The sequence below is a fragment of the Ovis aries genome, chromosome 1, assembly GCF_016772045.2.
Source record: "Ovis aries strain OAR_USU_Benz2616 breed Rambouillet chromosome 1, ARS-UI_Ramb_v3.0, whole genome shotgun sequence".
NCBI lineage: Eukaryota > Metazoa > Chordata > Mammalia > Artiodactyla > Bovidae > Ovis > Ovis aries.
Window position 1 is genome coordinate 131,327,547 of NC_056054.1, and position 21,835 is coordinate 131,349,381.

General features: G+C 39.3%; 1 protein-coding gene across 7 annotated transcripts in view; it reads right to left on the reverse strand.

Annotated features, from left to right (window-relative positions):
- Positions 1-21,835, reverse strand: part of JAM2 (junctional adhesion molecule 2) — an 80,539-nt gene that overhangs the window by 11,469 nt on the left and 47,235 nt on the right. For 3 of the 7 annotated variants that reach the window (XM_027978736.2, XM_027978742.2, XM_060416188.1), the window contains exons 2-7: positions 21,019-21,084; positions 13,166-13,273; positions 12,062-12,214; positions 6,843-7,045; positions 4,406-4,505; positions 1,636-1,743 (exon numbers count right to left, since the gene is read on the reverse strand). In XM_027978736.2, coding sequence (XP_027834537.1) covers positions 1,636-1,743; positions 4,406-4,505; positions 6,843-7,045; positions 12,062-12,214; positions 13,166-13,273; positions 21,019-21,084 — 738 coding nt within the window. Of the gene's footprint in view, positions 1-840; positions 881-1,635; positions 1,744-4,405; positions 4,506-6,842; positions 7,046-12,061; positions 12,215-13,165; positions 13,274-21,018; positions 21,085-21,835 lie in introns of all 7 variants that reach the window. The other 4 variants (XM_027978727.2, XM_060416191.1, XM_060416204.1 and 1 more) reach the window with 4 other exon arrangements.

The window sequence follows — 21,835 nt, forward strand, 5'->3', positions numbered from 1 at the left end:
AAAAAAAGGCACGTGCATATTTTTTGCCAAGCACTTACAGATTTTTTTCAAGTAACTTTCAATAAACCCAGTGAAATAAAAAAAATAATAATCAAAATCTAGCAATACAGGTCTACTAATTAGAAGCATGGAATTCTTTTGGGGGCATATTTTTCTTAATTGGTGTTCAACAGTAGTTCCCTGTTATCAGATAGATTGTAAAGTTTATTTGCAAAAAGTATTCTTAGCTTGCGGTCCATAGAAAAATCAATTGGCAGACCAGATCTGGTCCATGAGTCACAGTTTGCCAACCCCTTCTGAAATGCAAGTTCAAGAAAACAACTCTCCTAGAGAGGTTTTCTGCTAGACGAAAATGAGAGTAACATTCCTAGCTAATGAATTAATAATATTCATATAAAACCTTAAAGTAATTCATTATTTTAAGAAAAACTGTTTACCAAATTTTTAATAAAAACACTCAGACATTCTTTGCAGGTAGAGATAAGAGATGACAAGAATTTTAAAGAGCAATCTAATCTGTCTGTACTTCCATGGATGACCAGCAGGGGGACTCAGCCGGATTACATTACATTGGACTGAACTGAAATACCATACAAAAGAACAGTTATTTATTAACTCACAGAGCAAAATTTTTAATAATAGGGAATATCCTTGAAACCACATTCATGAAAACATTTTACAATACATATTTATAGGTATCATTAGAAACTCCTTTTAAGTTTTACTTTGGTATAAAAAAATGTTTAAACCTAATTTCCAAAAGTAGTGTTCACCATAAAATGGCTAGGAGTAAAGAAATGCATTAAAAGAATAAAGCACTTAAAAATCTCATCCATTTACCTCAAACTTACTGTATCACCAAATAGGAGCTCCAAGAGACCTAAACCAGCAGAAATCAAAACCTCAGAAGCAACTATAATACTATAGGTTTCTAGTTTTTACTGAACAATTCTAATATATTTGTACTAAATGTGACATTCAACATTCCATTGTTCTACACTGATAAAACATTTCACAGATTTATTCCAATGAAATTTTTGTCATAAAACTAGAAATTAATTTACATCTTAAGAAGCACAACTCCTAACTTAAAGTGAAAGTGAAGTTGCTCAGTTGTGTCCGACTCTTTGTGACCCCATGGACTGTAGCCCACCCGGCTCCTCCGTCCATGGGATTCTCCAGGTAAGAATACCAGAGTGGGTTGCCATTTCCTTCTCCAGGGGATCTTCCCGACCCAGGGATCGAACCCAGGTCTCCCTCATTGCAGGCAGATGCTTTAACCTCTGAGCCACCAGGGAAGCCCAATTCCTAACTTAAAAGGATCTTAAATACATGTACATGTTCTATAAATACCCACCCACTTTGCATCTCTTGGCGTTGGTGCACTATGCCACTCCAGGGTGCCTCTCACATACTCTGTTTCCTGAAATGTTGCGGTGAGACAGCTCTGTCTTTCCCTATGTTTGCCATGATGCTTCATGACTCACCTGAGTGTCATCTTGAACATTTCCTACTGCAGGAAAGTTAACCAAAAATATTCTCCAGAGTTTGGTAGAGCCTCTTAGGACAGACAGTGTCTCAGAAGAAAACTCAGTATCCACAGAAGTTTTGTAGCAAAGAGTGAAATTTACTTACTTGAAAAGTAGCCTTTCCTCTGAGCATAGCACACGCCAAGCCCAAAGACAGAAATCACTAAGGCCACAATGACTACAGCTGCTATGATGACACTTATGTTGAGATCATCTGGAATGCAAAAGAATCCATGCATGAACTCGTGTCAAAAAGGTTGACAGATGTAGTCATTCAGTTGCAAAAGCTCAAAAAGCTCCCTTTTGTAGACACACCATAAACGACAGATGGTTTCATGCTCTTTAAGTCTGGTCAACTAACTCTCTTACAGGACACAGTCCAAAATTGGCTGGAAATATTAACAGAGCTAAGTTTTATTAAGAATCTTTTATATTTGAAAAAGTTCTATGATCCAGAAATAAAATTCAAATATATGGCATTCTCTGGCATGCCTTTGGAGACACAATAATCCATATGATTAAATATCAGGTTACAAATGAACTTTAAAGTTCAGTGAGTTCAAGTATTCTCAATACTACCCACCTTATGCCTCACTACATAGAAAATGTAGTAACACGTATGAAAATAGTGGGTTCTTTCTTTAAAAAAAAAAAAAAAGCCACGATAAAAGGAGGGTGTCGTTATTCGGGCCGAAAGGAAAGGAGCCACATGCTCAGTGTGAAATAGGATCTTGTGGAGCTGTACAGCGGAGCAGCCTGGGAGTAACCAGCAAACCTGCAGTTCACTTTCTTCTACATTTTACAAAGCATTGATTTAGAGTAGTCAACAGATCTGGTTTTAGTGACAAGTTTTTGGGGAGAATTCAAATAGAAAATTGGAAATGGGACTTCATGAATTATGAATTTCCAAAGGTGTGAATTCCCAACCAAGAATGTGAAACATCTAGGATCAAGGGATGAACCTTAAAGTAATTTTAACTTTTGAGTCAGCTTATACCAGAAAGTGTAGGTATGTGGAAATCATGTTCAAATTAAAGTGATGCTGCTCGACTGCAAGGAGATCCAACCAGTCCATCCTAAAGGAAATCAGTCCTGAATATTCACTGGAAGGATGATGCTGAAGCTGAAAACTCCAAATTTTGGCCACTTGATGTGAAGAACTGACTCACTGGAAAAGATCCTGATGCTGGGAAAGACTGAAGGCAGGAGAAGAAGGGGACGACAGAGGATGAGACAGTTGGACCGACTCGATGGGCATGAGTTTGAGTAAGTTCCAGGAGTTGGTTGATGCGGGAAGCCTGGCATGCTGCAGTCCATGGGGTCACAGAGTCAGAACTGAACTGAACTGAACTAGGAAAACACTAAATTCTAAATTTTATGTATTTATTTACTGAATGCTAGGAAAAAACCAACTAGTATGTCAAAACTATGACTTCATAGATAGTATTTCTTAAGATGAGGCTAAATTGATATTAAATATGAGCATTTAAAGAAAAGAAAAAGGATGAATTTTTCTAATAACTCTAAAGCAGCATTGAGAGGGATATTCTCTGATAATTTAAGCAAATGCTCATGTATAAACGTTTAGCTTGTGAGTCAGTCAGGTGGATCATATGTATACCTGAATTTCAAAAAGAACTGGAATTCAAACTTGTGGAAATTAGGGTATACTATTGAATATCTTTACTTTAGAATATCCTGAAATCTAATAAGAATGTTTTCTTTAAAAAAAATGATGCTGAGAGTCAACTGTACACAGACAGTATGAATTACTGCCTACACATCTGCATACCTCGAAAAGCACTGAATAAATGAACTCCTGACCCCACAAAGCTGAAGACAAGTTCTTGAATCAGGGGGAGCCCTCAGTACTCTGCTTTAGGGTGCAGCCCTCCAGAGTGACCTTTAACCTTGCGGGTGCCATCTCCAGCTCATCCCTATTACACAACCACTTTCAAACAAATGACTTGCATACAAGAAAGAATTAAAATATTTTATTACAAGTAAGACTGAAAAAAACTATCATGCTCACTCTGAAATTCATGCAATCTGAAAAGATTCTTGAGTCCAAATTTTATTGGACTCTAAGCTTATTTTATGTAATTTATATGAGTTATGTTTTACAGCAAACTGGATCCATAACTATATTCAACATGTCTGGGGAGTCCCCGGCTGGCCTAGTGGTTAGGACTTGGCACTTTCATTGCCGTGTCCCAGGTTCAGTCTCTGGTTGGGGAACTGAGATCCCGCAAGCCACAAGGCACAGTCAAAAGACCCCGAAAAATAACAAAAATACAGTCTTTTTAGTCTGCAATACGTATAAACATAGTAAAATTTGGGGGGACTGAAAAAATTAACAGTTAAAATAGCCAATACTTAACAGTGCTCATAATTCATCAATGCCATCCTAACACTTTTGAATATTATTTTAATCTTCATACCAACCTTATGAGGACAGTATTCACTATTTCCATTTTGCGGAGACTGAGGCACAGAGGTTAATTAACTTATTCAAGAGCATGCAGTTCATAAGTGGCAAAGCTGAAATGCAAATCCCTACTCCCAGTCCTTGACCCTGAGCACTTAACAACACTCTTGAGCTTTTGTTTGAAAAAGGATTGCTCAGCTGAGCATATTATTTCAATAATTATTCCAAAATCTGTAAAAACAATGATAAATATCCTTGGCTTGTTTGGAAGGTGAATTAAAATAGCATCTTTGCTTTTTTGTAACATTATGTTAAGCTGATTTTAAACATTCCCTCTGGCTTATCCTTCACGTGACTTAGCCTTTACCTATCTCTTGCTCCCTCCACTCTTAAATAACAGCGCATTCTAACTGCAAACTCTTTGTTCATCCCAATATTTCGTGCTTACCTACATGCATTCGTTTCCCAGGACACCTGCGATGTCCAACAGAATTACGGGCTTCGCAGGAATATTCTCCACTGTCCATTTTTGAAACAGTATTAAATTGCTATTCGTGGAAGAAAAAAATATATCTTTAAGCAATAACTCTATCAGTAGACTCCTAAAAGAACCTCATGTAATATATGTGCCTAGAAACCGTCAGGTTTTGAGCTCTTTGAGGCCTTTTCCTCTCTCTTCTCTACCCACATCCCTCTTCTTTCTACATCCTTCAACATGGTGAGATAGAAAGCTTTCTCTTGTGCATTCTCACTTTATGGAATCATCAGTCCCAAGAACCAAGATCCTTTAAAGATATTCACCATGAACTCAAAGCCAAGGTTTATGTGTAAATAATAAGTTAGACTGAAAGCAAAAATGATCTTCCAGCGCATAACTGGGGATTCAAAGGAAGCCACTGTCATCCATACACTGGAGTCTTTGTTTTGCTCATTTCTCAGAAAATAACTCCTCTTGGCTCTACCTTGGTGCACCCCTTTGACATCACAGATATTTCAAGGCTTGGGGCTGAGGAAAGTGAATCTATATCATTTCAGACTTGCCTTGGGGCTTTTCATCACCTGCTTTGAGAAAAAATAAATCTACGAAGTAAATATAGCCAAGTGTGAAAGCAGGTTTTCTGCCCAGTTTCTCAGTGTAAAATCACTCGGACCTGCTGACTAAGACTGGCGTCCTTCCTTATTGAGCAATCACACCCACTGATATGCTGATCCTTCAGTCACTTTACCGATATGCTTTATTAGTCACCAGGAGATCTAGGTTTTAAATGTTACTGTACCCTTGCAGACTGAAGGGAGGAAAAGAAACATTATACTCTCCTCTTAAAATTCATTAAAATTTTTATTACCATGCCTTCAAAACTTTCTTACAATTGTGGCAGTGATCCTGTACTGCTAAAAATGCAGCGTTTTTAAAACTGACACATTACTTTGAATGAAAACAAAAGTTTCAGATGTAATGATCTTTTACTCCCACCTCGACCCTAAAAAGTCAGAGACGAGATGGTAAAATACCTTTATTTGTAAATGTCATTAACTTGAAAGAGCTTTTTTTCAAAGTAGGTTTCCATCAATATTCCTTAGAAAAGCTTTTGATCCCTCAATCTGGACTAAAGCTAAAGTATTAGATATTGAAGTCAAGTCACAGAGTTTTTGATGAGCTGGTCATGGCAGAGTTTAATGACAGATATCCTATCACGTGCTGGCAATAGGCACAGTTCTCATAGGGGTGCCACCGAGGTCAGGACATCCCCAAGTCTGATTTTTTATAAACGTTTTTATTATAGTACAGGTGATTTACAATATTGTGCTAGCCTCTAGTGTTCAATTATACATACATATAAATCTCTATCAGAAAAGGCGATGGCACCCCACTCCAGTACTCTTGCCTGGAGAATCCCATAGACGGAGGAGCCTGGTAGGCTGTAGTCCATGGGATCACTTTTCAGAATCTTTTCCCTTATAGTTGATTACAAGATGTTGAATACAGTGTCCTGTGCTATACAGTAGGACCTTGTTTATCTGTCTTATGTATAGCAGCTTTGTATCTGCTGATCCCAAACTCCTAATTTATCCTTCCCTTTCCCCTTTGGTAACCGTAAGTGCCCTTTCTATCTCTGCGAGTCTGTTTCTGTTTTGTTCATCTGTATCGTGTTTTAGATTCCACATATAAATAATGTCATACGATATCCGTCTTTGATTTATTTCACTTAGTATGATAATCTCTAGGTCCATCCATGTTGTTGCAAATGGCATTATTTCACACACACACGCGCGTATATATACACACATCACAACTACTTTATCCATTCATCTGTTGATGGACATTTTGGTTGCTTCTACATTTTGATTACTGTAAACAGTGCTTTATAAACACTGAGGTGCATGTATCTTTTCAAATTCGTTTTCTCAGGAAAACTATATGCCCCATGGCATTGCTGGGTCATATGGTAGCTCTATTTTTAGTTTTTTAAAGGAATCTCCATACTGTTCTCCATAGTGAATGAACCAATTTACATTTCCACCAATGGTGTAGGAGAATTCCGTTTCCCAAGAGAGTTTTCATGCATTTCCCTGATAGTATGAGACTGCACTTAGTACCTTTCCAGGCTTGATCCATCATCATGACTGCATCTCAGTCATGCCTCAGGCCCTTGGTGCCAAGCTTTGTGTGCCAGCTCCCCAGTCCTCTGTTTTGCCCTCTCATCCCCTATGGCAGCATTTCCCATCACCTCTCTGTGTGAGTGGCTTCATCCTTCCTGCTCCTCTTTCCTCTCTCTACTTAATAAGCAATGGCATCAGCCCTCTACTCACATTATTTTAGTTCTAATAATTTCTTTTTCCCAAATGCAAGACAGTTATTAGGCCAATGCTTAAAATGACCTTACCAGAGTTCCAGATTTTGGATTCATTATGTATGAGCTGTTGGTGATTTGGGAGCCAAGTTTTGGATTCTCTAACAAAGGGACGCCATTCTTAAACCACATGTATTCAGGAGCTGGGTTGCCTTCTTTGTCTTGACATCGCAGCTCCACCACAGTTCCACGCAGAGCAGAATTGGGTACTTCACATGATGGAACTGCTGGAGCCACTGAAGGTTGGAAGTCAAATGGCACTGGTTATTTACAAGCTGAAGAAGTATATTAACAGCCTGGTAAAGATGGACTTATTGGACATCTATGATAGAGACCGGCTATTATTCAAGAGACCCACTTCCTTTCTTCACTAGCACACAGCCAGGCTACACTTGCCAGACCCCTTGCAGTCAGATGGGGTAACATGCATGAGTTCTAGCCAATGGAATGCATGCTATTCCCAGTCTTGACCTAGAAAAACTTGCTGTATGATTCTCCATTCCTTCCTTCCTTCTAAAATGGAGCAGGACCCTATGTTGCTTGCCTCTGCCTCCATCCCCCCCACCCCATGTACTCTGCCTGCCTTTTTTTCAAATTGAAGAATAATTGCTCTACAATATTGGTTTGATTTTTGCCATACATCAACAATGGGGCTTCCCTGGTGGCGCTAGTGGTGAAGAACTCGTCTGCCAATGCAGGAGAAGTTAGAGACACTGGTTCGATCCCTGAGTTGGGAAGATCCTCTGGAGGAGGACAAGGCAATCCACTCCAGTATTCTTGCCTGGAGAATCCCCTGGACAGAAGAGATTGGTGGGCTACAGTCCATAGGGTCACAAAGAATCGGACGTGACTGAAGTGACTTAGCACGCATTCATACATCAACATGAAATAGCCATAGGTATACATATGTCCCCTCCCTCTAGGTTGTTACAGAGCCCCAGTTTGAGTTACCTGAATCATACACTCTGCCTGCCTTTTGTCTGTGGAAAAAATTTAGTCAAAGAGTAAGTTTAATCAGAGAAGTGAGAAAATGCAGAAACAAAGGAAAACAGTCAAAAGAGACCACATAATAACAAGTCAGTCATTAAGCTTAGTCGAGGACCTTCAGTTCCTTCTGAAGGGCTATAGATACTATTCTGAGCCATAGCCTGTCTTATAGATACTGAAATCCCAGGTGGAGAAGTTAACTCATGATGCCCAGACTGTAGCTGCCACAATTCTGAGAACTGGCCTCAAAGAAATGGAAACAAACTACCCAGGAACTGAAGACTGTACCTAAAACTATCAAGATGCCGCTGATGAGACCACCAGTGACCAATCTCAAGATGACTGTCAGAGCTGACTGTGCTGTTTCTGCATGTAACACCCTCCTCTGTCTATAAAAGCTCTTACGCCTTGCTTGTTGGGGGGTGAGGGCAGTTGGGCTCTGGACAGCGCCACCCCCACGCCTGTCCCCAGCATTGCCACTATCCAAAATAAAGCACATTTTCCTTTCCACCAGGGCTTCCCTCATGACTCAGCTGGTAAAGAATCCGCCTGCAATGTGGGAGACCTGGGTTCGATCCCTGGGTTGGGAAGATGCCCTGGAGAAGGGGAAGGCTACCCATTCCAGTATTCTGCCCTGCAGAATTCCATAGACTGTATAGACCACGGAGTTGTAAAGAGTCAGACACGACTGAAAGACTTTCACTTCACTTCACTTCCTTTCCAGCAACCTGGCCTCTTGAATGGCTTTTGAGGGGTGAACAGTGGGACCTGGGTTTGGTAATACTCCTAGCCCTCCCACTACCAGCTAGGTGTCAAGACCCATGGTGACCTCAGAAAGTTATGTATTGAGGATGTTAGTCTCACATTAGCTTGGATCTCTACTGATTTGGAATCTCCCTGCAATGTAGGAGACCTGGGTTCCATCCCTGACTTTGGGAAGATCCGCTGGAGAAGGGAATGGCAACCCACACCAGTATTCTTGCCTGAAGAATTCCATGGACAGAGGAGCTTGGCAGGATATAGTCCATAGAGTGGCAAAGATTATTATTATCTATTATTTATCTATTATCTATCTATATTATCTATTATCTATCTGTCTATTATCTATGAGAGCTATTATTATCTCTGTCCCTAACCATTTAGACTTGACTTACATGAGGGAAGAAACTTCTATTATGTAAGCCACTCACTGAGAGTTCAAGGCTTACCTGTTACAATAGGAAGCACAACATTAGCTACTACAACAATTATTCTTTTTTAGATAAACAATCTCTACTTTCCCCCTCACCAATGGTTTTAATGTCTTATTATCAACTATATTCAAAGTCAAAGCTGAGAATATTTTCAGGACTAGTAATCAAACAAAAATCCTTTTCAGGCCAAGAAAGAAAATACCTGTGTTAGTGTTACTCTAGGGTTCTATCCTATTCCTGGATTTAAGGAAAGTCTGGTTTAAAGTTAAGTCAAATTTGTAAAGTAAACCAGACTTTCCTTAAATCCAGGAAAATCCAGAGCTGTCTGTGTAGGCAGAATTCTAACACAGTCCCCCAAGTTCCCAGGCCCTGGTGTGTATACACTTTCTCTCAGTTATTCAATCAAACACAAATGTAGGTCCTACTCTGCAGGGGTCTTAGAGTTGTAATTAAGGTTGCAAATCTGTCTTTAAGGGAAGGGAGACTGCACAGATGGTTCTGCCCTAAGCACATGACCTCTTAATTTTTTAAATTGGTTTTTATTGGGGCACAGTTGCTTTACAATGTTGTATCAGTTTCTACTGCACAGCAAACTGAATCAGCTATCGGTTCAGTTCAGTCGCTCAGTCATGTCCGACTCTTTGCGACCCCGTGGACTTGGACTGCAGCATGCCGGGCTTCCTTGTCCCTCACTACCTCACAGAGTTGCTCAAACTCATGTCCACTGAGTGACTGATGCCATCCAACCATCTCATCCTCTGTAGCCTCCTTCTCCTCCTGCCCTCAATTTGCCAAGCATCAGGCTCTTTTCCAATGGGCCAGTTCTTAAATCAGCTATGCATATACACATATAGCCCCTATTTTTCAGCTATCCTTCCCCTTTAGGTCATCACAGAGCATTCAGTAGAGTTCCCTGAACTGTGCCGTAGGTTCTCATTAGTTCTTTTCAGTTTCATTCCTTTTCACTTGTGCTGTTGCAGCATGTGAGATCTTAGTTCCCCAATCAGGGACTGAACCCTTGCTCCCTGTGGTGGAAGCGCAGAGCCTTAATCACTGGACTACCAGGGAAGTCCCACACGATCTCTTTAAAGGTCTTTTCTCTGGTTAGTCACAGAATGGAAATCAGGCATTCAAAACACAAGAAGGAGTCAACATGCTTTTGTTAGGTTGTAGACGGACAGGCCAAGGAATGTGGTGGCTGTAGAGTGGAGTTTGGCCCCAGCTGACAGCCAGCATGGAGTGGGGACTTCAGTTCTACAACTATGTGTCCACCAACCAGGTGGTCTAGTGACTCTGTAGTGTCCGACTCTCTGTGACCCCACACTGTAGCCTGCCAGGCTCCTCTGTCCATGGGATTTTCCAGACAAGAATACTGGAGTGGGTTGCCATTTCCTTCTCCAGGGGATCTTCCCCACCCAGGGATTGAACCTGGGTCTCCTGCATTGCAGGCGGATTCTTTACCAACTGAGCTACCAGGGAAGCCCAATCATAAGGAAGTGAAATCTGCCAATGAGCATGAACGAGGTTGGCAGCAGAGTTTTCTCCAGAACCTCCAGTCAAGAATTGAGCCCAGCTGACTCCTTGATCTCAGCCTTGTGATACACAGCCTGGGTGGAGAACCCAGCCACATAGTGCTAGGGTTCTGATCTACAGAACCATGAGCTAATAAACAGGTGGGGTTTTTAAAATGTTTTTATTTACTTATTTGGCTGAGCTGAGTCTTAGTTGTAACACGTGGGATCTTCAGTCTTCATTACGGCATACAAACTCTTAATTGCAGCATGTGGGATCTAGTTCCCTGACTAGGGCCTTGGGAGCATGGAGTCTTAGTGACTGGAATACCAGGGAAGTCCCAAATGGGTGGTATTTTAAACTGCTAAGTTTGTAATGATTTATTATGTAGCAACAGAAGACTAATACACCAGCTGAATCTCCTGCAAGATTTTCTGAATTAAATTTCTTCTGTAACAGTACCTCATTAGTAGTTTAGAAACAGCCTACATATAATAGAACAAGGAAGAGGAGTTACTTTATTCTCTTTGCTTGACAGTTTATAGCAACATTTAAGAGAAGAATGGATCAGTTCCTCCGCCAGTGATCATCATAGGCAGTTACTGTGTATCAGTGCATCTTAGAGTAACTAATTGTACTGGCTTTGCATTTAACCTTATCAGGATCTAAATATTGGACCAGACACTAGTTGTGCAGCCCTGGGAAATCACTTAACATCTATATATTCATCCATAAAAATCAGGTTGTCAGTGAATATTAAGTAAAATTACACACTTGAAAGAACCTAATGCATACTAGCTGCACAATAAATGCTAATTTCTTTTCTTACCAGAATAACTTAAATACTTCCCCAGCCTATAGTTTCTAAAAAGTTTATTTTAAAGTATAGTTGATTTACAATGTTGTGTTAATTTCTGCTGTACAGCAAAGTGATTCAGATACATATACACACATCACTGTTTTTCATATTCTTTTCCAATATGGCTTATCACAGAAGACTGAATATAGCTCTCTGAGCTATAGAGTAGGACCTTGTTGTTTGTTCATTCAATATATGACAGTTTGCATCTGCTAATTCCAATACTTTTGTTTTAGTGGTTTTCTATCATCTCACTTGAGGCTATTTTATATAATAAGAGAATCACTACATATGCTGAAAGTGACTGAAAAATAAAGTCTTGAGGAAAGTGCTTCTCTGTATAGTGTAGGATCCCCTGGAGAAGGAAATGGCAAACTGCTGCAGTGTTCTTGTCTGAAAAATCCCATGGACAGAGGAGCCTGGTGGGCTGCAGTCCATGCGGTCCCAAAGAGTCAGACACGACTGATCAGGCATGCACACCGTGTAGGATCATTAAGATTTACCTCAGTCTTAACTGGAAAGAGACTTTGTCATAATGAGTTAGTAACAGTAAAATGTCAGCAGCCAGCGAGGTGAAGAGGCCGCTGCAGGGAAGGTGGTGCTGGAGGTCCACCTTTATACCTTTACTCACTGGGGCCCTGAGCTGCCTGGGTGAGGGGATGAGGGCGGGAACAGTAACCACACACACACAAGCACATCACCTAATACTTCTAGAGTGACCGTATTCTCTTCCAGGTTTTGACCTTGTTCCGATGGGGCACTAACTTCACAGCGATATTTCCCGGCATCATTTCTTGTAACATTTTTGATCCGTATGCTGAAATCTATCATCTCAGCTCGATCCTTAAAATCACCTTTTAGAAAAGGAAGATGATGATGTTAATAATGAGGCAATAACTTTCTATATACTACCTTCTTCTAATCACCTTGTTCAGTAACCACTGCATTTATTTGCCTATTAATAAACTCAATTTAAAACCTTAAAAATCGTTTATGAGTGCTGCTATTTCTAATTTCTTTTTTTTTTTTTTTAAGAATCTTATACTGTCCACAAAAGAACACTCAGTTTTAACCACTGGATTATTTTGAACTAAATCCCAGCATCATTGCATTGTATCCATCATTATCAACACTTTAAATTAAAAGCTCACTGTATATTCAACAAGAAGATCAGGGAGTATAAAGAAATGTGCAACAAAAAATTTTATAAAGAAAACACTGGATAAAGGTGGTCATATTTACCTACCCCTAAGTGCCAACCCCCTAAGCTTCTCAGTGATGACCTAGCTTTCTGGATCACCCGAAAAGAGGGTAAAGTTATTACAACTGAGCAGCGACCCTCCATCCCAATCCCACACCATCTTTTCTTCCATTCTGTCAAGAATTTAATCTTCCAGACCAGCAAAAACAACTGTTATTTTACATCCTCTAGGAGCGAGCTGAAAAATGAGCAGTCCAGGGCCTCCATGGAGTTCACCCACTTCTGTTCTCTGTCCTCTGCTTTTGCTGTTTTGTTTTGGGTCTTGCTCTCTCCTGGCTTCACATCACACTTGGAGAAGGCAATGGAAACCCATTCCAGCACTCTTGCCTGGAAAATCCCATGGACAGAGGAGCCTGGTAGGCCATGGGGTCCCAAAAAGTAGGACAGGACTGAGCAACTTCACTTTCACTCTGCTGGTTTCACATCACACTTACAGAAACACATTCTCAGTCACCAGCCATGTCCTGTTCTCATTGGTGAATAAAAGGGTCTGGGGTACATGGTGCCCTCTTTCTCTCACCTCACTGAGTCCCCAACTTCTTACCTTGAAGAGCCTGTTGATAGTAAACCAAGGAAACACCATGCCGCAATTTCTTCCATTCCAATCTGGAGGAAACAGTTTTCTTTGGGTATTTACAGGCTAAAATAGCCTCTAGAAACAACAACAAAAAATATTTGTTTTCTAACTGTTCCTCTGAGATTATATTTTACTTAATAGATTTTAAACAGCCTTATTCTTTTATCCATTCATTCATTCATTTATTCATAAATTTCCTCATCAGGTACCACGTTGGCTTAATTTAAAGATGAATGGAAAGTTCTGTAATTCTTTAACAAAATAATTTTGTGTCACTACAGTACTTTTGCTGGTTCTCGAGCCTCAGTTCCCATCCGTAAAATAAGACAGTACCTCATACCAGTTGTTGAGTCTTCATATACAAATGGGCTTCCCTGGTGGATCACACAGTAAAGAATCCTCCTGCAATGCAGGAGGCCCGGGTTCGATCCCTGAGTTTCGGAAGATCCCCCAGAGGAGGGAAAGGCTACCCACTCCAGTATTCCTGCCTGGACAATTCCATGGACAGAGGAGTCTCACGGGCTACAGTTTACAGGGTTGCAAAGTCAGACACCTGAGCAACAAGTTTTCACTAATACAATAATAGATGCAAAGCACAGATGCCTGGACGTAGAAAGTCCTTTACAAAAAGGGCTATGACTAATTAACTTTTTCTTCCCCATCTCAGTCTTCAAAGAGTTTAGAGCCCAGGAGAAGACGCAAATAAGATAATGGAGTTTCAGTGATGAGTGCCAGGATGGAGGTCAGCAGTGGATGCTTCACACCTACTGCTTGAAAAAGACACACCAGCCCAGGTCACTTTATCGAACTTCAGATGGCCCCTCAGCATGCAACCTTCTCACCCAGAACCCTTTGATAATCTTCTCTGTGAGTACATTAATACCAACCCAACATGGTCTCCAAAGAAATCGTTGACTCCTACCCTTCACCTCAATCCAGAAAAAATAGAAAAAGATTTAATCCAGGCCTCAGGTTTAACCGCCTCAATGTAGCTCACCAGGGTTACATTACCACAGGGAATTTACTGCACTTATGTCATAAAGGAATTCCAGGAACTACCCAAGGCGCCCTCTCTTTTAACTGTCTGAACAAGACGACGGGGAGGAAAAAACCAGTGCCTTCCTACCAACTGCTTCAAGTTGCCAAATGGAAACCTCTAGTCCTGCGTATTTTTAAGAATGTTTCAACCAGGCTCTCCAGAGTGTCAACTTCATATTTCTTTTTTTTAATTTTTTATTTTACATTGGGATATAGCTTACCATATTGTGTTAGTTTCAGGCACACACAAAGCGATTCAGTTACACATGTATATGTATCTAATCTTTTTCAGATTCTTTTCCCATATAGGTTACTACAAAGTACTAAGCAGCATTCTCCTCAATTTCTCATTTCTGAAACTTTTTTCCTTCACAGTATATTATAGTTTGACCTAAAAAACACTATATTTAAGTAGAAGAGAAACTATACTAAAAAATCCTTTCTATATCTCTGATACCATTAAAAATTATTTCAAGATGTTAAATGATATGGTAGATTAAAAAGCACGCTTGTATTTACATCACATATTCTATTAAAAATATACACATAATATGAACAAAAAACCTACATCAATATGTATGAAACTATTAACCCAGCCATGATTTCTATGTGACAGAAGTATGACTTTTCTCTTAAATGTAGTTTCTACATTTTTTCTTGCTCCACACACATTGCTAGAAATATAGAAATAGAATAGCAGGTTATGGCAAATAAAAAGTAGGACAGAGAAAAAAGAAAGAGGAGAAGACAATCTGAAAGATGTTTTCAAGGATGTCTAAAGTTCTAAAAGCAGGTTTTATATTACAAACAGACATCATTTTAGAGACATGTTTACAATTATGCTACACAGACAAATGTGTGCCGAGGGACTTGTCTGAGGAAACACAACTCGGTTCTGTTGATTAAGGAGAATGGGCGGTGGCCTTCCGGAGTCTTGAGTTTTAGATAGGTTTCCTTCCCGTATTTTGTTGAGTTTCCAACAATTAAACACACACCCACATTCATTTTTAGCACACACTCCTAGGTCTTAGGAGTACATTTATACTCAAATAATCACATTTTTTCACAAATCTAACTGGACAAACACACACACACCCCTTTTGGTGAATTCTTCCTGATTTCTATATTCATCACTCTATGAAAAACCTCTGTAAAAATTATGTTAAATAGTGCAACCAACAGTTTTCTTCAGTGCAGAGACTCTATTCCAGCCTCAATCTCATTGACCATATAAAATATGGAGAAATGGAATTCGTCCAAAGTATATTGAGTACTTGCTTCCCAGGTGGCTCAGTGGTAAAGAATCTGCCTGCCAATGCAGGAGATGCAGGTTTGATGCCTGGGTTGGGAAGATCCTCTGGAGGAGGAAATGGCAACCCACTCCAGTATTCTTGCTGGGAAATTCCATGGACAAAAGGTGGGCTACAGTCCACGGGGTCGCAAAAGAGTCAGACAGGACTTAGCAACTAAAGAACAACAATACTGAGTACTTACTGTGTGTCTGCCATTGTTCTTGAGCTATAGCAGTGAAATCAAAGATCCCTGCCCTTTGGGATCTTACAATCTGCAGGGGGTCAGACACACAAAAAACATCACAAAGCGAGTTATACAGTACATGAAGAGGTCATTAGTGCTATGTAAACAGGGCAGATCAAAGTCCAGGGAGTTTTTGAATGCTGGGGGAGGGGAATGCAATTTTTAAATAAATACAGTAGTAAGAGCTTGCCTCATTTAGAAGGTGATATTTGACCAGAGACTTAAAAGAGGGAATTTGGATTTTTCAACTCCCTAGAATCTGAATTTCACCTTGTAGTTCTTCAGGAGTGCTACAAGCATGGAAACATTTTGACCTCCAAAGCTGTGAGAAACAGTACATCTGCTAGAAGCATGGGACCAACATCTGAGGATAAAGAACTCAGTGTACTTAGAAGCTATAGTTTTTCCAGGAGTCATGTATGGATGTGAGATTGGACCATAAAGAAATCTGAGCACCAAAGAATTGATGCTTTTGAACTGTGGTGTTGGAGATGACTCTTGAGAGTCCCTTGGACTGCAAGGAGATCCAACCAGTCAATCCTAAAGGAAATCAGTCCTGAATATTCATTGGAAGGACTGATATGGAAGCTCCAATACTTTGACCTCCTGATGCGAAGAGCTGACTCACTAGAAAAGACCCTGATGTTGGGAAAGATTGAAGGCAGGAGGAGAAAGGGACAGAGGATGAGATGGTTGGACGGCATCACCGACTCGATGGACATGAGTCTGAGCAAGTTCCAGGAGTTGGTGATGGACAGGGAGGCCTGGTGTGCTGCAGTTGATGGGGTTGCAAAGAGTCGGACACGACTGAGTGACTGAACTGAACTGAGCTGGACTTAGAAGCTAACTACTACGAACTTTCTTCTCTCTTTTCAGCCAAAATTCAACTCACAGCCAGCATGCTTTCTTTCTGTATATAGCCCTGGGGCTTATTATGCCATATCATGTGCTCAGTTGCTTGGTCATGTCCAGCTCTTTGCAACTCCATGGACTGTAGCCTGCCAGGCAACTCTGTCCATAGCATTTCCCAGGCAAGAATGCTGGAGTGGCTTGCCATCTCCTACTTTAGGGGATCTTCCCACTCAGAGATTGAACCCGCATCTCTTATGTCTTCTGCACTGGCAGGTGGAGTCTTTATAACTAGCGCCGCATGGAAAACCCAATATGCCATAAATAGTAGTTTAAGGCACAGGCTTTGGAGTCAGACCTTTGCCATAAACTAGATGTTGCTACTGGGCAAATTATTTAACTTTTTATAAAAAGATATAGTTGTGTTCATATCTATAAAATGAGAAGAGCAATATTATTCATCTTGCAAAGTTGTCATAGAGATTAAATGAGATAATGTATTTACACATTTGGGTGCACATGGTCCATGCTCCATAAATGGTCATTATTACTTTTACTCATGAGGTACTTCTCTTACTTACAGTTGTAAGCTTGCCCTGGCATGACAGAAATCCATACTTAACACCATCAAATATTTCCTACCAAATTACTCAGATTTGAACTGAAGCATTACCTGTGTTTGAGATAGCAAAGAAAATAATGTAGATATATATCATGTTTTCCCAAAACAAGGCATATTGAAACAGAAAAATGCACCAAGTTTTTCCATTAAGATGATTATTACATTGCCAAAAATACCTGTGTTGGTTTGGATTGAGAAAAGATAACTCTTTGTTTGGAAAAGGCATTCTTTTCAACATGCAGCAAAATAATCATTTTTAGGAATCACACAGAATCATTGTGAATATTCATTTTTCTAGTTGCTGTATTGTTGACTATTGTTTGATTTTCACTTCTGTGCTCCAGTTAGAAATCATCAAAATCTTATATAATGCAAGAATAGAATTGGTACTACCAAAGTAATTCTGACAGATTGCTATAAATTACTTCTGTGGAGAAAAGTATGCTATTAAATTCTGACTTACTGCTCACACAGCTGAACACTCTCTGCATAAGGCTGCTCATATAATTTATAAGTCTGGGAGAGAAGCCCTCCTTTTACCCTCATTCTGCTTTTGGCATCACTATGGGAAATGATACAGAAAAGCAATACTGAAGAGAAGGAATTAATTCATAATTGATTGACTTCTGAGAGACAAGGGACAAAACAATGAATTGGGGGAACACACATACACATATACACAAATCAGAAAATATTTCAGTACAACTCAATAACAAAAATACAAACGACCCAGTCAAAAAATGGACAGAAGACCTAAATAGAAATTTCTCCAAAGAAGACATACAGACTGCCAACAGGCACATGAAAAGATGCTCAACACGGCTAATTATTAGAGAAACGCAAATCAAAACTACAATGAGGCACGATCTCACACCAGTCAGAACGACCATCATTAAAAAGTCTACAAATGACTAACGGTGGAGGTGTGGAGAAAAGGGACTCCTCCTATACTGCTGGTGGGAATGCAAACTGGTGCCGCCACTATGAAAAACGGTATGGAGGTCCCTCAGAAAACTAAAGACAGAATTACCATATGATCCAGCAATCCTACTCCTGGGCATATATCTGGACAAAACTATAATTCAAAAAGATACATGCTCCCCTATGTTCAATGCAGCACTGTTCACAATAGCCAAGAACATGGAAACAACCTAAATGTTCACCAACAGAGGAAGGGATAAAGAAGAGGTGGCTTATATATACGGAAGGATACTACTCAACCATAAAAAAGAATGCCATTGGCAGCAACATGGATGCAACTAGATTCTTATATTAAGCGAAGTCAGAAAGAGAAAGATAAATATCATATGATGTCATTTATATAAGGAGTCAGAAATATGACACAAATGAACCTATCTAAAAAAACAGACACAGACTCACAGAGATCAGATTTGTGGTTGCCAATGGGGAGGGACGCACTGGGAGTTTAGGATTAGTAGATACAAACTTTACACATAGAATGGATACACAGCAAGGTCCTATTGTACAACACAGGGAACTAAATGTCTTGGGACAAAGCATAATGGAAAAGAAAATTAGATAATGTATAATGCATATATGTAAAACTGAGTCACTTTGCTGTACAGCAGAAAGTAACACAACACTGTAAATCAACCTTATTTCAATTTAAAAAAAGTAAATGCAAAAAAAGTTTTAGACTTTAAGTAAAATTAAGTTACTGTATAAAATATCCTGGAAATGAAATGTTGAAGAAGATAGATATTCATTTTGGCTTTACAGGAAGCCACGTTGGAATGATCGGCACACATATAAAATAAAATCAAAATGTAATTTTCAATTAAAAGGAGCAAAGGTGAAATTAAAAAAAAATAGAAAATGCTTATTCAAGATTAAATGAGACTAACATTTGATTGCAATAGATACACAAGTATTTTCCATATTAAAAATAAAACACGTTTTAAAGTGACATAAAAATGGTAAAGGGTTTTAGAGTGTTGAATATGTTTTGAAACTAGACAGAGGCGGTGGTCACACAACAGTGTGGATACAATGAATGCCACTTAATTGTTCACTTTAGTGTCACGAATTTTATGTTATGTGAACTTCCCCTCAGTACCTTTTTTTTTTTTTTTTGGTAATGTAAGACTAAAATATATACTTTTGGCATCCTAATTCAGATATCATGGCATAGGGCCTGGGGGCAGGAATGAATATACATGGTAGCTAGTTGAACCCAATAGTAAGAACCTCCAGGAAAGGAAAAAGCAGGAGGAATTCCCTTTCTTTGTCCCTCACAGACATCCTGATCCATCTCTTTCTCTCACTTTGCCCCTTCACTGGCTTTTCCAGTCTCCTTTTTGGCATCTTACCCAGCCCTGTTTGTCTTCCTTATAAGTATTCTGTAGTCCCAAATTATTCCCAAACATTAATTTCTTTTCCCTACCATCTCCTCATTTAAAACTATGTCATGATAAACAGTGTTTTATTAGCTTAATCATGAAAAATATTATGACTTCAAAGAACCTGAATAACCTAAATAATTAAGTGAATGACAGACTGGTTCTTATTAAAGCATGTTTTTTTATTTAACAAACAAATGCAACTTACTATGTGCCGGTCACGACTGTAAACACTGGTTAAATCCTAGGTCATTTAATTCCTCACCACATCAGGCTTCTTTTAAAATTTTTGTTTCTTTACTCCAAATCTATTTGGAGAAACCTAAGACATGCCTCAAAAGAGGGATCAGACATTTGAAACCAGTTTCTTAAACGTTTATCGTCTGAAGAAGTATCCCACTTAAGAAGTAGGTTGCCCAGCATTATTAGTCTGTTCTAGGTAAAAAGATCCTTCAGAAAAGTAGTAGATAGTCAAAGTAGAAGTAAGTTTATAAAAACTCCTATAATTCTTTTTGGACAAGAAAGCCATGGGGTCGCGAAGAGTCAAACACGACTGAGCGACTGAATAATTTTGTTGGGGGGGTTATCGGATCCTTAGGGGCTTCCCTGCTGACTCAGTGGCAAAGAATCCACCGCCAATGCAAGAGATGTGGTAGGTTCAGTCTCTGGGTCAGGAAGATCCCCTGGAGAAGGAAACAGCAAAGCACTCCAGTATTCTTGCCTGGGGACTCCCACAGACAAAGGAGCCTGGCGAGCTAATCCATGGGTCAAGAAGAGTCGGACATGACTGAGGTGACTGAGCATGCACACAGCAGATCCTTAAAGTTTTTTTAAAAATTGTTATAAAATACACATAACTTAAAATTTACCTTCTTAATGATTTTTACTGTACAGTTCAGTAGTGTTCAATATATTCACATTGATGTTTAAGCAATCTCCAGAACTCTTTTATCTTGTAAAATTGAAAACTTTATATCCGTTAAATATCAACTCCTCCCGTATAAATATTTTAAGAAGCTAAAATAAATTTAAAAAATGATACCCCTAATAGGCTATATTAATGTTATCTTAAATACACAGTGTGGTGTTTGCAGTGTTAATTTCCATTAACTAAATCGAGCTAACCTTGCAACTTTCCAAGATTTCCATCTCCCTGTTTTACCAATTAGATTTTTTTTTTTTTGCTGCAAATACTTTATGTAATAAGAGACCTCCTTTGTACATCAAGCCTTTCATGGAATGTCCAAAATTTCCACTGAGGAGGTGGAGAAAGAGTTCTCTAGGCAGAAACAGCAGGGAGCAGCATTTCATCAGAGGGGCTAGTGTGAAGTGAGTTTCTGACAAATAAGACACGCATGTCAATCCCATGAGTTCTTCAAACAATACAGCGTGTGAAAAAGAGCAAGGCACTCTACCTTGATACTCTATTGCTGTGATCACTTGATGACCTTTTGAGGCAGAGAATCCATAGGCCTTATGATCTGAAAGATGAAAACAGATAGGATAATTAAAATAGTGCAAAGTCCATCAAGTGTCTGAATGGGATGCAGTATGAAAAAAAACTGGCCTTAAGTTTGGTGATGGTTTCACACAATTCATAATACTTCAGTTTTAAAGTATCAAAATCTGAAAAACTTAGCACGGGGAGCTCAGCTTGGTGCTCTGTGACGACCTTGAGGAGTGGGAGGGAGGCTTAAGAGGGAGGGGATGTATAGTATACATATAGCTGATTCACATGTGGAACAGCAGAAACTAATACAACATTGTAAAGCAATTATCCTCCAATTAAAAATAAAGAAATTAAAAAAAAAACAGGAAAAGCCAAGGCAAACTATATAAGTTTTTTCCATTTTTCTACAATTCGGTTCAGCCCTGTAAGCATTTCCCAAAGCAAAACTCATGAATCTTTTTGCGTACCTCCCCTGACCCCTGCTGTCCCCACAGATAACACACACTTACAAGTTCAATTCTTAAAAAAGTGTTTGTGTCCTTAATTCAACCTAATATGTGATCTAGCACTGTCAAAGGTATCATTGTTCCCTGTGAATAAAAGCTAAGTATTTTTACTGTCCTATGTAAGACTATAAATTGTTTTCTGAGCTTAACCCCGACTATACCTAAATAATATAAAGTCCTTTAACATATTTTTGACTATGAAATGTATAGATAATATAAAATGCTTGTAAACATTGTATATAAAATTATGATGAAAAATGCAAACAGAACGTATTC